General features: G+C 42.8%; 1 protein-coding gene across 1 annotated transcript in view; it reads left to right on the forward strand.

The window, feature by feature from the left end:
- The window catches only part of Ryr3 (ryanodine receptor 3), a 465,461-nt gene that overhangs the window by 345,470 nt on the left and 107,623 nt on the right, over positions 1–12,368 (forward strand). Inside the window, 5 exon segments of the mRNA XM_035447052.1 lie at positions 3,159–3,249; positions 5,098–5,238; positions 6,106–6,269; positions 8,361–8,439; positions 11,993–12,082. Coding sequence (XP_035302943.1) covers positions 3,159–3,249; positions 5,098–5,238; positions 6,106–6,269; positions 8,361–8,439; positions 11,993–12,082 — 565 coding nt within the window.

The following is a 12,368-nucleotide window of genomic DNA, read 5'->3' on the forward strand; positions in this document are numbered from 1 at the left end:
CGCCAGAAGAGGTCATTGGTGAAGGTGCAGCCTCAGTGGCAGTTGAAGGCCAGGATTGAAAAGGCCACACAGAGAAATTGAGGCTTGGCACTCTGAAGAAAGCCTATGAAAAGCTATGGGTGACAGTACAACCCAGTTGCAGCAGAAGACCCCAGAATTTTGGAGGTGCCGGTACCATGGGACAACAGCCAAGAATAGCAGCAGTGGGGCATGGAATCTGCCTGTGTTTAGAAGACAGACTGCACACTGCAGAAGACAGAGCTAGAGAAGAGACCCAAGTTTCTTGGAGGACCCTAGGAGATTGTGAGCTAATCCCTGATATTAGACATTGTGTTGTGTACACAGTTGGAATTTGGCTCGGCTTTGATTTGATTGTGACTGTGCCCTGGTTCTTCCATCTTGAAGAAGGTATTTAATTTTAATTTCTACAGGAGCCCACAGCTGAAAGACACTGAACTTTTAAAAGAGATTTGGGATTTTTGAGAGATTGGATATTTTTAAAAGACTGAAATTTTAATGTGTTTAAATCTGTAAAGACTGTAGAATTTTTAAAATTATTGATGACTCTAATGTGAGCTCCTGGGGACAAATAAGGAATGGTTGTGGCTTCATAGTGATGTGTTTATGTGTCAAGTTGACAAGGGGTCAATATTGCTGGTTAATTTTATGTAAACTTGACATAAGCAAGAGTTATCTAAAAAGAAGGGAACTTCAACTGAGAAAATGTCTCCATGAGATCCAACTGTAAGGCATTTTCTTAATTAGTGATTGATGGTAGAGGGCCCAGCCCACTGTGGTGGTCCTTGGCTGGTGGTCCTGGGTTTTATAAGAAAGCAGGTTGAACAAGCCATGGGAAGCAAGCCAGTAAGAAGCATCCTTTCATGGCCTCTGCATCAGCTCCTGCCTCCATGTTCTTGTCCTAGTTGAGTTCCTATCCTGACTTTTTTTGATGATGAACAGCAATATGAAGTGTAAGTCAAATAATCCCTTTCCTCCCAACTTGCTTTTGGGTGTGGTGTTTCTTCATAGCAACAGAACCCTAACCAAGACACTGACTTACTATAAATAAATAATAAAATGCCTAGTTATGATCAGTCGGCCTGCTATAGAACCCAGGACCACAGCTCAAGGGTGGCGCCACCCACAACAGGCTGGGCCCTCCCACATCAATCTCTAATTAAGAAAATTCCACACAGGCTTGCCCACAGTCAATCTGATGGAGGCGTTTTTCTCAGTTGAGGCCTCCTTCCCTAGATGACTTTAGATTGTGTCAAGTTGGCAATAAAACTAGCTGAGACAGTCAACAACAGAGTCTCAGATTCATTGCCTCCTTTATTCAAGTTAGTCTTGGGTGACAGTTGCTAATTATCTGAACTCAGTAATAAGAAACACTGAGTCCATTTTAAGTCATAATTACTAGATTCAGAGGTAGGACTGCTGCTTTGGGGACAGGTTTTGATTAGCCTTTCTCAGCCCAGGGCTTTTTATCACAAGACCGGTTCTTGGAAAGGTTGTAAAATACATAGGTGTTGTCCCTCTCTACCTGCATGAATCCTTTACCAACTGGTCTTGCCTCCGTAGCTCCTTAGGTTTCTATGAAAGGAATTTGGGGACTCATGAGCTGAAATTTTATAGCAAACTCTCCTGTCTCGGGGGTGGGGGGGGGTGGGGGCGCACTCGTGTGCGTGCGAGTGTGTATATGCACGTGCGTGCGCACGTGTTTATGTTCATGCTCTGGAGAGAATCCATAGGTCCTTCTGGACTTTTGTTTGGTATCTGAAGAATAAAAGATAACCTCTCCTATCTCTCCTTTCTCTGTCTCAGAATTTACTTGCACCAAATACCACAGCTGTGAACTCTGTAATTTGGTGTCTTTCTTTAATGAATTTTTAGTTACTGTGTTTGCCATTTACAGAGTTGTCCCAAGAACAAAAGCCCGAAGAAATAGTTCCAATAGTGTGACATCCCTAGATTAGATTGTATCCAGGGAGACTTCAGGGTTGCCTTCAGACTGTATACCAGTAGGTGGCCTCAGATTCCACCTCTGCAGCTGATCAGTTTTATCTTCTCCCTTTGCAGTTTCAGAGTGAGACCCTGTCTTAAAGAAAATTCTTAGTTCTTTTTTTTTTAACAGTGCCTAAATCTTTTATTTTTCATAACCTACATTTTTTAAATTAGACAGTTTTACACTAAATGACACAAAAGGAAACTTAAATTACCAATAGTTTACATGTAAGCTTAATTCCAGACTTAATGAAAAGTAGAACAGAAACAGAAACCCTCAGGCAAGCTTCCATGTTACACCCCGTTCTGTGACTCGAAGCTGTTAGTGCTCCTGGAACGTTCGATTGTCTGTTGCTTTCCGTATAACAGACTACAAAGCACACAAACCCACAACTACCTCTCACTGAGGGGGACACAAAGACAGGTATGCACCATCAGTCGCCTGCTGTGACACACTGGACCAGTTTTTCAATATCAACTGCAGAAACCCTAATACAGCAATGTAAGACTTTTTTTCCATTTTTTAATGAAAATTCTTAGTTCTTAAAAGTCCTTAGAGATGGCTATGGCGCCAGCTGCGCCTTCTTTCTGTTACATACTTTGCACGTGATCACTGAACGCACTTTCAAACGTATGCAGATCCCAGAACATGTTGATTCATGGTAGCTGGAATTTAATCTTACCTATCCCAATTCATTACCACATACTCCTTTTTTTATATTTTAACCATGTTCCATTTTTAAATGGAGGGCTTTGCCATCCACTGTCATTTATCAAGATCTGTGTTGAGACTCTTTGCTTTGATGCTTAACCCTAATTAATGCTTCTTTTTAAATGTTATGATGTTATGTTTTATTATTGTGTGTGTGTGTGTGTGTGTGTGTGTGTGTACCTGTGTCCTCCTGTGCTACAGGGCACATGTAGAGATTCAAGAACAACTTTCTTGAGTTGATTCTCTCCTTCCTCTCTGGGATGGGGAGGGGATCAAATTCAGGTTTGTGCACAAGTGTCCTTACACACCAAGACCTCTAGCTGGCCCTAATGTGTACTTGTTTTGTTCTCTTGTCTTGCCCTTTTGTTTTTCCTTCCTTCCTCTTTCCACCATTTGGTATTTACTTTGTCCCATCTTTCTGTTTTCTTTCTCTGAATCACAGTCACTTGAGACCTTCCATGTTACAGCAACTCCTACGACGTCTGGTTTTTGATGTGCCACAGCTCAGCGAGTACTGCAAAATGCCTCTTAAGGTAAACATCACTGTCACCAATGAAGTGCAGTCCACGGCACAAGGGAGGTTCTGGGGGCTACACAGAGCGTACACAATTAGAGAAGCAAAGAGTGTGCTAGATTTTGACAGACTCACAAGGTGCAGTGCGAAAAACCAATCTGTAGCTTGAATCTTTCAGCTTCAAAAGCCCGGGCTTGTTGTAGTTGTTACCTGCTTCGTTTCCCTTGAGTTACCTTCCACTACTTGATTTTTAATCAGAGTTTGCTGTGGAGACTTGGATTTTCTCCTTTCTTACCCTAACTAGGTTTTAAAAATATTTTTAACTTCAAAGGGCTTTGAAATCCCTGTTATTTTTCTTTTCTTCTTTAAAATTTATTACTTATTATTTTGTGTGTGCCAGTGTTTTGCCTACATGTATAGCTGGCAGTACCTGCATGCAGTACCGTCAGATGCCAGAAGAGGGTGCCAGATTCCCTGGGACTGGAGATGGTTGTGAGCCTCTGTGTATGTATATGCCAGGAATTAAACCAGTGTCCTCTGGAACAGTAGCCCGTGCTCTTAACCACTGAGCCATTGTTCCAGCCCTCCCTGTGTTCTTTCAAAGGGCCTAAAACATCCCTTTCCATATTATTTTGTGTGCCCCCCCAACAGATGCTCTTTATTTCTTTTTTCTATTTGTTAATGAAAAGAACACAGAACTTTTTACTTTCTCGTTCCTATGACTTCTCTATTATAGCCCCAGAGCACCTAGTCCTGGGTGGTGCCAGCTAGACTTAGTGGCCACTCCAGAGGACAGTATGTCAACTTCCCTCTTAGGCTCTACCTTACTTGCAAATCCAAAAGGCATCAGCAGAGACCAGCCACACTGACAATTTATTTCTTTCTCTTTCTTTCTTTCTTTCTTTCTTTCTTTCTTTCTTTCTTTCTTTCTTTTTTCTTTTAAGAAATAATTCAAGCAGGATCCTAAGGGAATATTTTACTGGGGTAACCAGAACTCTCAGAAGCCTTTGGGTCAGTCCCATAACCAGCAGGAAGCATTATACAATCACAGCGGTTCTCAGTCCTTCCCAGACTAAGTTTTCCTTCTATCCTCTTCTGTTCTGGGGTCTTAACCTCAAAGAGTACTACTGTAGCTGAAGGGGTGGTCATCACTCCTTAACTTGGCTCTGCTTCTTCTACAGACCACTGCTCTCAGCTGATGCTGCGTCCTAAGAGGCATTACTCAGTCAATTCACTTTTGCATCTCTCATGAATGGCATCTTTCCCCCTACCCCCCCACCCCCACCCCCAGATGTGGCTCCTACCTGCTGGGAAGGGGTGTTAATAGTGTAATGTGCCCTCTTGTGGCCAGGTATGGAACTGTTGTCACACTGAGCTGTACAAAGACCAGAGAGAGCAGGAAGCCACAGACAACCATCCGCATTAATCTTCGAACGCACAATTTTCTGTCCACTGTCCCCCTCCCCATACAAGCACACCACAGGATATTCCATAATCATGTGTAATCATAGAAAATTATTCCCACACATGATTGACTGGTCAGCACACTGTGACTCCTTTCAAAGGGTAGCATTTTCTCATTGAAAACAGGACTGACTCCTCTCCATTTTTTAGTAACTCCTTGGGGCACATCAGGAGGCAGGAGAATTGGTCAGGCAGATGCAGACTCAGCCTAGAGCTCACTAGGTGTGAGAGCAGACTTTCCCCAGAGCATCTGAAGGGCCTCTTGGTTGACAGCCCAACTCCTTCAAACACTGCTTTTCTTCTCATGATTTCTCCATACTGTTTTCTTCTCCCTGCATGTCTCCGATGCCTGTGGATATCCTGGACTCCATGCAACTGGTGCCCCATGTTCTGAAACCCCCAGCTTCTGACCAATCACTATGAGCAGTGCTGGAAGTATTACTGCCTACCTTCAGGATGGGGGAGCTATGGGCTGGCCGTGGAGGAAGAGCTGCACCTCACTGAGAAGCTCTTCTGGGGGATTTTTGACTCCCTTTCCCACAAGGTAATAACTACTACCTGAAAATAGGTGACCCCAGTGCCCAGGCACACAAGAGCTTCTGTTAGTCTGGCTTTACTGTTTTCTATGGACTGAACTAAGACCTCAGGAACATTTTATGTTAATCCCCACCCCCAAAACACAGGCTCCTGAATAGGAACCATAATTCTCAGAGTAGCCAAATAACTCTCCGGCCTCACTGAGCTGACACACACGAGAGAGCAGCCTCCAGAGCAAATTGCAAGAGCATTTTCTGCTTCCAGTTTTGAGTACTTACGGCTCTTGTTCTCAGGTGTGGCAGCCTGGTCCCATTTCCTGTATACTCTACTTCCGGATGGTGAATGCAACCTGCCTCATACTCATTCTCTACCATGCTGATCTGTTCACCTCAAGCTCCAAGACTGAATAAACCCTCCCTCCCTTTCTTAAGTTACTTTTGTCTAGGATTTTTGTCACAGCAATGGGTGTAAACTATTAATGAAAATCTCCATCCACCACTGTGGAGTTTAGACAATCCACACGGTCTCCTCTCCAGTCAGGTTGAGCCATTTCCCATTCCTATTCTTAGCAGGGAAGTTTATAGCCCTTCAGGCCTAGTGAAAACCATCATATTCCAGATAGTCTTGAAATTTATGTGGAATGACATTGACTTAAACCTTTAATCATCTCTAACTTAAAGTGAATGGTGACTTGAGGGCCTTACAGATGACCGTTCCATCCTCCAAGAATACTTTCATTTTCTGTAGAAAGTACTAAAGAGAATCTGAACAAATGCATCCTTTGTATCTGTACTTTTGTTGGTGAGTGAATGGTCCTATCTGACAGTTGTGGTTCTGGTTTGTCTATTGGAATGTTCTGTGTTTTCCCTCACAGAAATATGACCTGGATCTTTTCCGAATGGCCCTGCCTTGTCTCAGTGCTATTGCTGGGGCCTTGCCACCAGATTATTTAGATACAAGAATCACAGCCACATTGGAGAAACAGGTCTCCGTAGATGCAGATGGGAACTTTGACCCCAAACCTATTAACACCATGAAGTAAGTTCAAAGCCACTTCTAAGTTGTTTCTATATTTCATATAATAGCTAACATCTTTCTTTGAGACTATAGGAGAAGCTTTCATTTTTCCCTCTCCCTTCCACCAACCTTGCTCATCATCTCCTTTGACTCTACAAGTCACACCAGGAACAATTTAATCCATCATATATATATATATATATATATATATATATATATATATATATATATATATATATATGTATATATATACACATATATATACATATATATATATGTATATATATTTATTATGTATGTATTTTACAAATTGCTTATATTCCAGGTTTTTTGAAGGGGTTGATTTAATACATGAAACAAACTCACTCACAAAATAACTGTTGTCTAAGGCATTAAGAGGCCCACTGTGTTAAATGATATGATTAATTTATTAATGAGTTTTTTACAAAAATCTTTGCCCTTTGTAAATTAGGCCTATACAGATATAGTAACATCAAAACAACTTCATAGTAACAGAAGAACTTCAGCAAGTCCTCAGGATAACAGCTGAATACTTGAAGTCATTCAAGAGGTTGGGTCTGCTCTTTGCTATACTAAATAATACTAGATCTTTGGAGTCACCCTATAGCAATGCCTAATAATTTCTTCCCATGAGTAAATAGAATCCTTCACCAATGCTCAACAGACCAATAGATGCTTTCAACCAACTCCAGATTCCAGTGTATTTAACCTTGGGGCAAAATATTTCTGTGTTAAATTCCTAAGCAACCTTCCTCAGTTCTGAGTATGTGTACAGGGGCAACTGACTTCATCCCTTTGTACATTTGAGTGAAGAGTATAAAATTCCTCAGAATGAGCTGGCAAATAAGCGCAATCCCATATGAGCCCCCTTGGACTTGCATTTGCTGACAGTGGCTCTCAAATAGGAGCCAAATCCTTCCTAGGAATGTCAGCTCTGCTAAGGTATAAAATTCATCACTGGGATGATTAAGTGCACATTCCATTGGATGAAGCCTTGAGTGAGGGAATGATGGGAAATAGAACTGGACTTCCTGCAAGGAAGACATAAAAGATGTGGTACAAATGGAAGCTCAGTCAAGAAAAGAAAATATGGACTGACTTTAAGAGAAGTTAGCCTTATAAAAATGTACGCCTGTTAAAAACATGATAAAGCAAATGGTGTGGTAACTGGATATGTACCAAGCGTTATCAACATTACTCCAGCAACTTGTGACAGTGATGAGTGCCTATGTAATATTTTGGAGCTCTTGTTGCTTCAGACATACCTTTGACATCAGTAAATTGAGCAATGTGAAGACTAAAAACTGGTCCCATTTCTAAAAGCTAGGAGCCCTGATTACCAAGACACAGGGTCATAACCAGAACCTAATAAAAAGCTCACAAGCCAGGCCTCCCCAAGGACAATGACAGTCTTCAGCTGTCTCCATTGGATGAGTCACCTTGAGCTTCTCACTGCCCTTGTCTCATCGAACTCCAGATTCAAGTTCCAGGGAGAGTGAATTTGATCCATTCTGTCATATGCCTGACCTTGGTGGCAATGCATCTAACATCATATGCAATACCAGAAGACCATATGATACACAGAAAAATGAAGAATGGATGAGAGCTCCTAGGCAAAGATAAATGACAGGCATCTACTGTATTTCTAGAATTCTAGTTATAATGAGTCACTAATTCAAAATAATAGGCAAACAGTATTTTGTAACATCTGACCCTCTACCTGCATAGTCTGTTGTTCTCAGACTGGAGCTATAGGATGACAAGATTCTCATTGACAGAGATCAGAGGTGACTTTGAAATCCACGACACTTCAGGTGCCAGGAGGACCCAAAACAGCCGGAGGGAGGCCACCCATGTTTCTGCAGATGTTTCTGCAGAGAAATCTTGTGATCAGACCTGGGTGGTGCCTGGAACACAACACTGGTTTTGACACCCCTGCTCAGTAGTATCACTGTGTCTAAAGTAGCTTAAGCTATGAGATTAGCTGTCAGTAAATCTTGCTAGTGACAGCAAATTGTTCTTCTACCCACCTTTTACAGTATCTAGCTAGAATGCTTATGGAGTCTGTAATTTTTTTCTCTCAATTCACAGTTTTTCCTTGCCTGAAAAATTGGAATACATTGTCACCAAGTATGCTGAGCATTCTCATGATAAATGGGCCTGTGACAAGGTAGGGATTATCAGCTGATTGACAATTGTCAGGGAGGGAAAAAAAAGCCCAAGAACATTGTTAGGTCGGATCCTGGAAATCTGCCTGATTTGTCTAAGTAACAGAGTCTCCATGCCAAGAGCACTCATTGTTTCTGGGCAGCAATTTCCCAGGGTTGACAGAGGTCAGAGAAATGGGCGTTGACAGCTGCTGGTGCTGTATTTGTCATGTTCAAGAAAATGAACAATTCTGGAAGTGTTGATTGCTTTCTTATCATTGCATTGCCTGGAGTTGATGCCCAAGCATGCACTTGTGTGTGTTTAACATAAATGCTTCATCAGGGTGGGAAGATGATTAATAATTTTTTTCTTTGAACTCAACATTGGACAAGAACAACTAAAATTGAAAGCCTCACTCTTGTCTTGCTTGGGAAACTGAATTGTGTTCCAGGGAGGCCACATAAGGGCCTTCCTTTGGTGGGTGCCACTAGGACTTCTAGGCACTTGGTCCATCTGCTGTTTGAAATTCATCCCCATGTAAGGTCAGGGTGCTTGATACATTTAAATGTCAAAAACATGCAGGACTGGGGGGCAGGCAGTGAAGGAAGGGGACCACTGTTCAGCTTACAGCTTGCAGCTTGCAGCAGTGGATGCGTTTTAAAGGTGGGTCCATAGAATGTCATCCGCCTATAGTGCAGCCACCGATAAGGGAAACCACGTTCCACTACCTCAGCTCTGTGTGGATCACTGCTCAGCTCTTATCTTCTCAAGGGTTCCTACCTACGCTGATAAGAACCACTGAACTTCAGAATGATTCTAGACCGGGACTGGCAAGACTCTTCTGTGTAAAGGCCATGATAATAACCAAATAATCAACAATGAAATGGATAATGAACATTTGCAGTCCTGTAGGTCAGACAGTCTCTATGGCAATGACTCATTTCCACTGTCATAGTACAAAAGTAGCCACAAGCAAAACATTGACAACAAAAGGGGGCCTGTGTGCCAATAAAACTTTATATGAGAAAAAGAAAAATAGCCAGCTGGACTTGCTTACTTTAGATTCTAGAGTCTAGAGCATATGGGTTTTCTCATTTCTTTTCAGTGTGGCCATTTGTCCAAGCCATGGATTAGGGAGAAGGGGTATCTCTGAATCCACAGCCATAACTAATCTACCTCTAAATGGTGTATTTTACCTCTTCAACTCTCTGAGTTTCTGCAGCACTCTATGTCCCCATCAATGACTTTAGTCCCACCTGCCATCGTCTTTGGCCCAGGCCACTATGATCTCCTGGCTGGCCTCCTCATGTGCATTGTCTTCAGTTTTGTCTTCACACCACAAGCAAGTAATGGTTCCCAGTATGCATATTTGGTCATATGATATTAGTGTTCCTCCTGTCAAGCCCCCATTCCATCTTAAAATTTGTTAATTCCCTAGTTCTTCTTAAAATAAAGGTCAAATCCCCACATGGGCTAACTGGTAGGCACTGCCCTGCCTGACTCTCAGTAAGATCTCCCTTTCTTTCTGCCCATCAGTTTCTTCCTGTACTTGTAGGCCCTCTGCCACACACTCTACCTGTGCATAAAATGCTTCCCTGACTGAGCATGGTAGTCTCTTGCCATCCCTACCTCATCCTGCAGGTGTCAATCTAAACATCCATTCCTAGTCTGAGACTCATCCATTCCTAGTCTGAGTTCTTAGTTCTTACATGCAGGTCATCTTATTCTTCTCCTTCATAATATTTTTAAGTCATATATATATATAGTTGTACATCTGTACATCCAACCCAGTTATCAGTTATATATCTGCTAGTGTGTTATTTTATTATTCTCTCTCCCCAACACCAGTGTGAGGCTTTACAAGAGCAAGGACATAGCTTGCTCACCATTGCCCAGAGGTCCTGATTCCTCTGACCTCAAGAACCTCTTCCTGGGACTGGAGAGATGGCTGGCTTGGTAGTTAAGAGAGCATATCACCCTTACAGAGGACCTAAGCTCTAGTACCCACGTCAGACAGTTCACAACTGCCTATAACTCCAGCTTTGAGGGAATCCATCACCCCCTTCTGGCTTCTGAGAACACTGAACTCACATGCACAAACACATAATTAAACATTTTAAAGTACCACTCTTCCCATGGGAGAAAGAGAATTATCCAGCCACGGTGGTACAGGTTGTACAGTTCTGCAACTGGCATGAGCACAGGGTTAAAACATAGCGGAGTACCAAATCCCACAGTTGGTGTCCAGAGACGTCATCTACACCATTTACAGTTGGGTAGGCATTCATTGCATTTACTGCAAGGAAGTGAGTTTATTGCTGGGTCAGCACACAAAGACCAAGAGAGGCAAGAGATAGTTTATTGGTTTTGGAGAACCACACAGCTAGAACATGGAGTAGGGCAGGGGAGGGAGGGAGGGAGATGAATATGGAGAGGTTTCCAGAGTTAGAAGCCATGTGAATAGGTCCATTTTTCCCATGGTGACAGGTGACAATCAGAAATCATAAGGCAATAGAGTTCTCTAACAAGACAATTTTGCTGAATATCACCTAACAATAGTAGAAAATGAATCCATGAAAAGATGGCAAGATTGGAGGCAGGGAGAGTACTTAGGAAGCTATTACAGTCACCCTGGTGAGCTTATACTAAGAAGGAAGCTGGGGAGAGTCAGCCAAAGGAGTGGGCCTAGGAGGCAGATAGATGTGAGGTATGCAGAGTAGAGTCAACAAGAACCCCCTGTTACAGGAGCTCAAGAAAGGGTGAACCCCTGGGGGAAAGGAACCCAAGGAAAGGAGGCAATAAAAGAAGTACCTGCTGGGTTCTCTTTAGACATGCTGGTAACACATCAAGCAGAGTTCATGCTGTTTGGAAATTAGAAGTCAGCTCTGCTTAGAAATGCTGATCTGATGGCAGTCATCAATGGTAACTGAAACCACAGACCTAGGTCAGAGCACCCTGGAAAGTATGTGCCTCTTGGGAAGGAAAGCTTGGGAAACGTGCACTTTTGACACATAGGTAGAGGCAGAGATTGAAAACAGAACAAGTAGATGGGAGTATTTGGGCTTTAATGCTGTGAGAATCCTGGGCTTCTGCTTAGCTCCACATCCACAGTTCTCCAGACTCCTACTGAAGAAGGTACCCACTAGTGGTGCTTTCCTGTCTTTAGCTTCCACGACCCGAAAAATGCATACACTCTTGTGATTTTGACAAGCAGACCCGTCTTGGTGGCTGGTGGTAGATCTGGTCCCCTCTGAGTTCTGCCTGCCAATCTTGCTGTGAATTCGGCATGCTGTTCTGAGGCACGGTGTTCTCAGTGTCTTTTGAAACAGCCTTCTAAGTGGCCCTGAAACACACAAGTGAAAAAATGAAGGGGACAGCAGCTGGGATAAGAAGGATTGCAGGAGCCAAGGTCAGCATGGGGGAGGCACAGAGTTGACAGCCTGAAAGGAGCAGTTAGACATCTGCTATGGAACTTTTTAATCTCTGTCATGATCCATTATGCTACTTGAGAAAACAGAAGCAGAGATGTGGGTCATCTAGCTTGCTCTTTGTCTGAACTTCGAGCATTTCTACAGAGCCACAGTGGATGGAAATATGGGATTTCCCTGGATGAAAACGTGAAGACCCACCCACTGATACGGCCCTTCAAGACATTAACAGAGAAGGTAAGAAGCAGGATTTGTAACCATGTGGCCTGATGTGTCCTTCCTTGGGGATTGTGTGAGATGATCCACCCCCTCATGGTCCTTAGCAGCTTCCATGAACTTCCCAAGCCCCAACTTCACAGTCTGTTCTTTAGCTCTGAGAAACCTCTTGTGAAAGAAGCTCTAGTCAAGCACTGGCAAATGGCCCACAATGCACTAAGTTCTTCCTGCAACTGAACTAGTAAGGGGTTTTGTTAGACTGTTAGCTATTGAGACAGGTTGGAGAAATTGTGAGAAAAACATTTAA

Source organism: Cricetulus griseus, chromosome 6 (assembly GCF_003668045.3).
Source record: "Cricetulus griseus strain 17A/GY chromosome 6, alternate assembly CriGri-PICRH-1.0, whole genome shotgun sequence".
Lineage (NCBI taxonomy): Eukaryota > Metazoa > Chordata > Mammalia > Rodentia > Cricetidae > Cricetulus > Cricetulus griseus.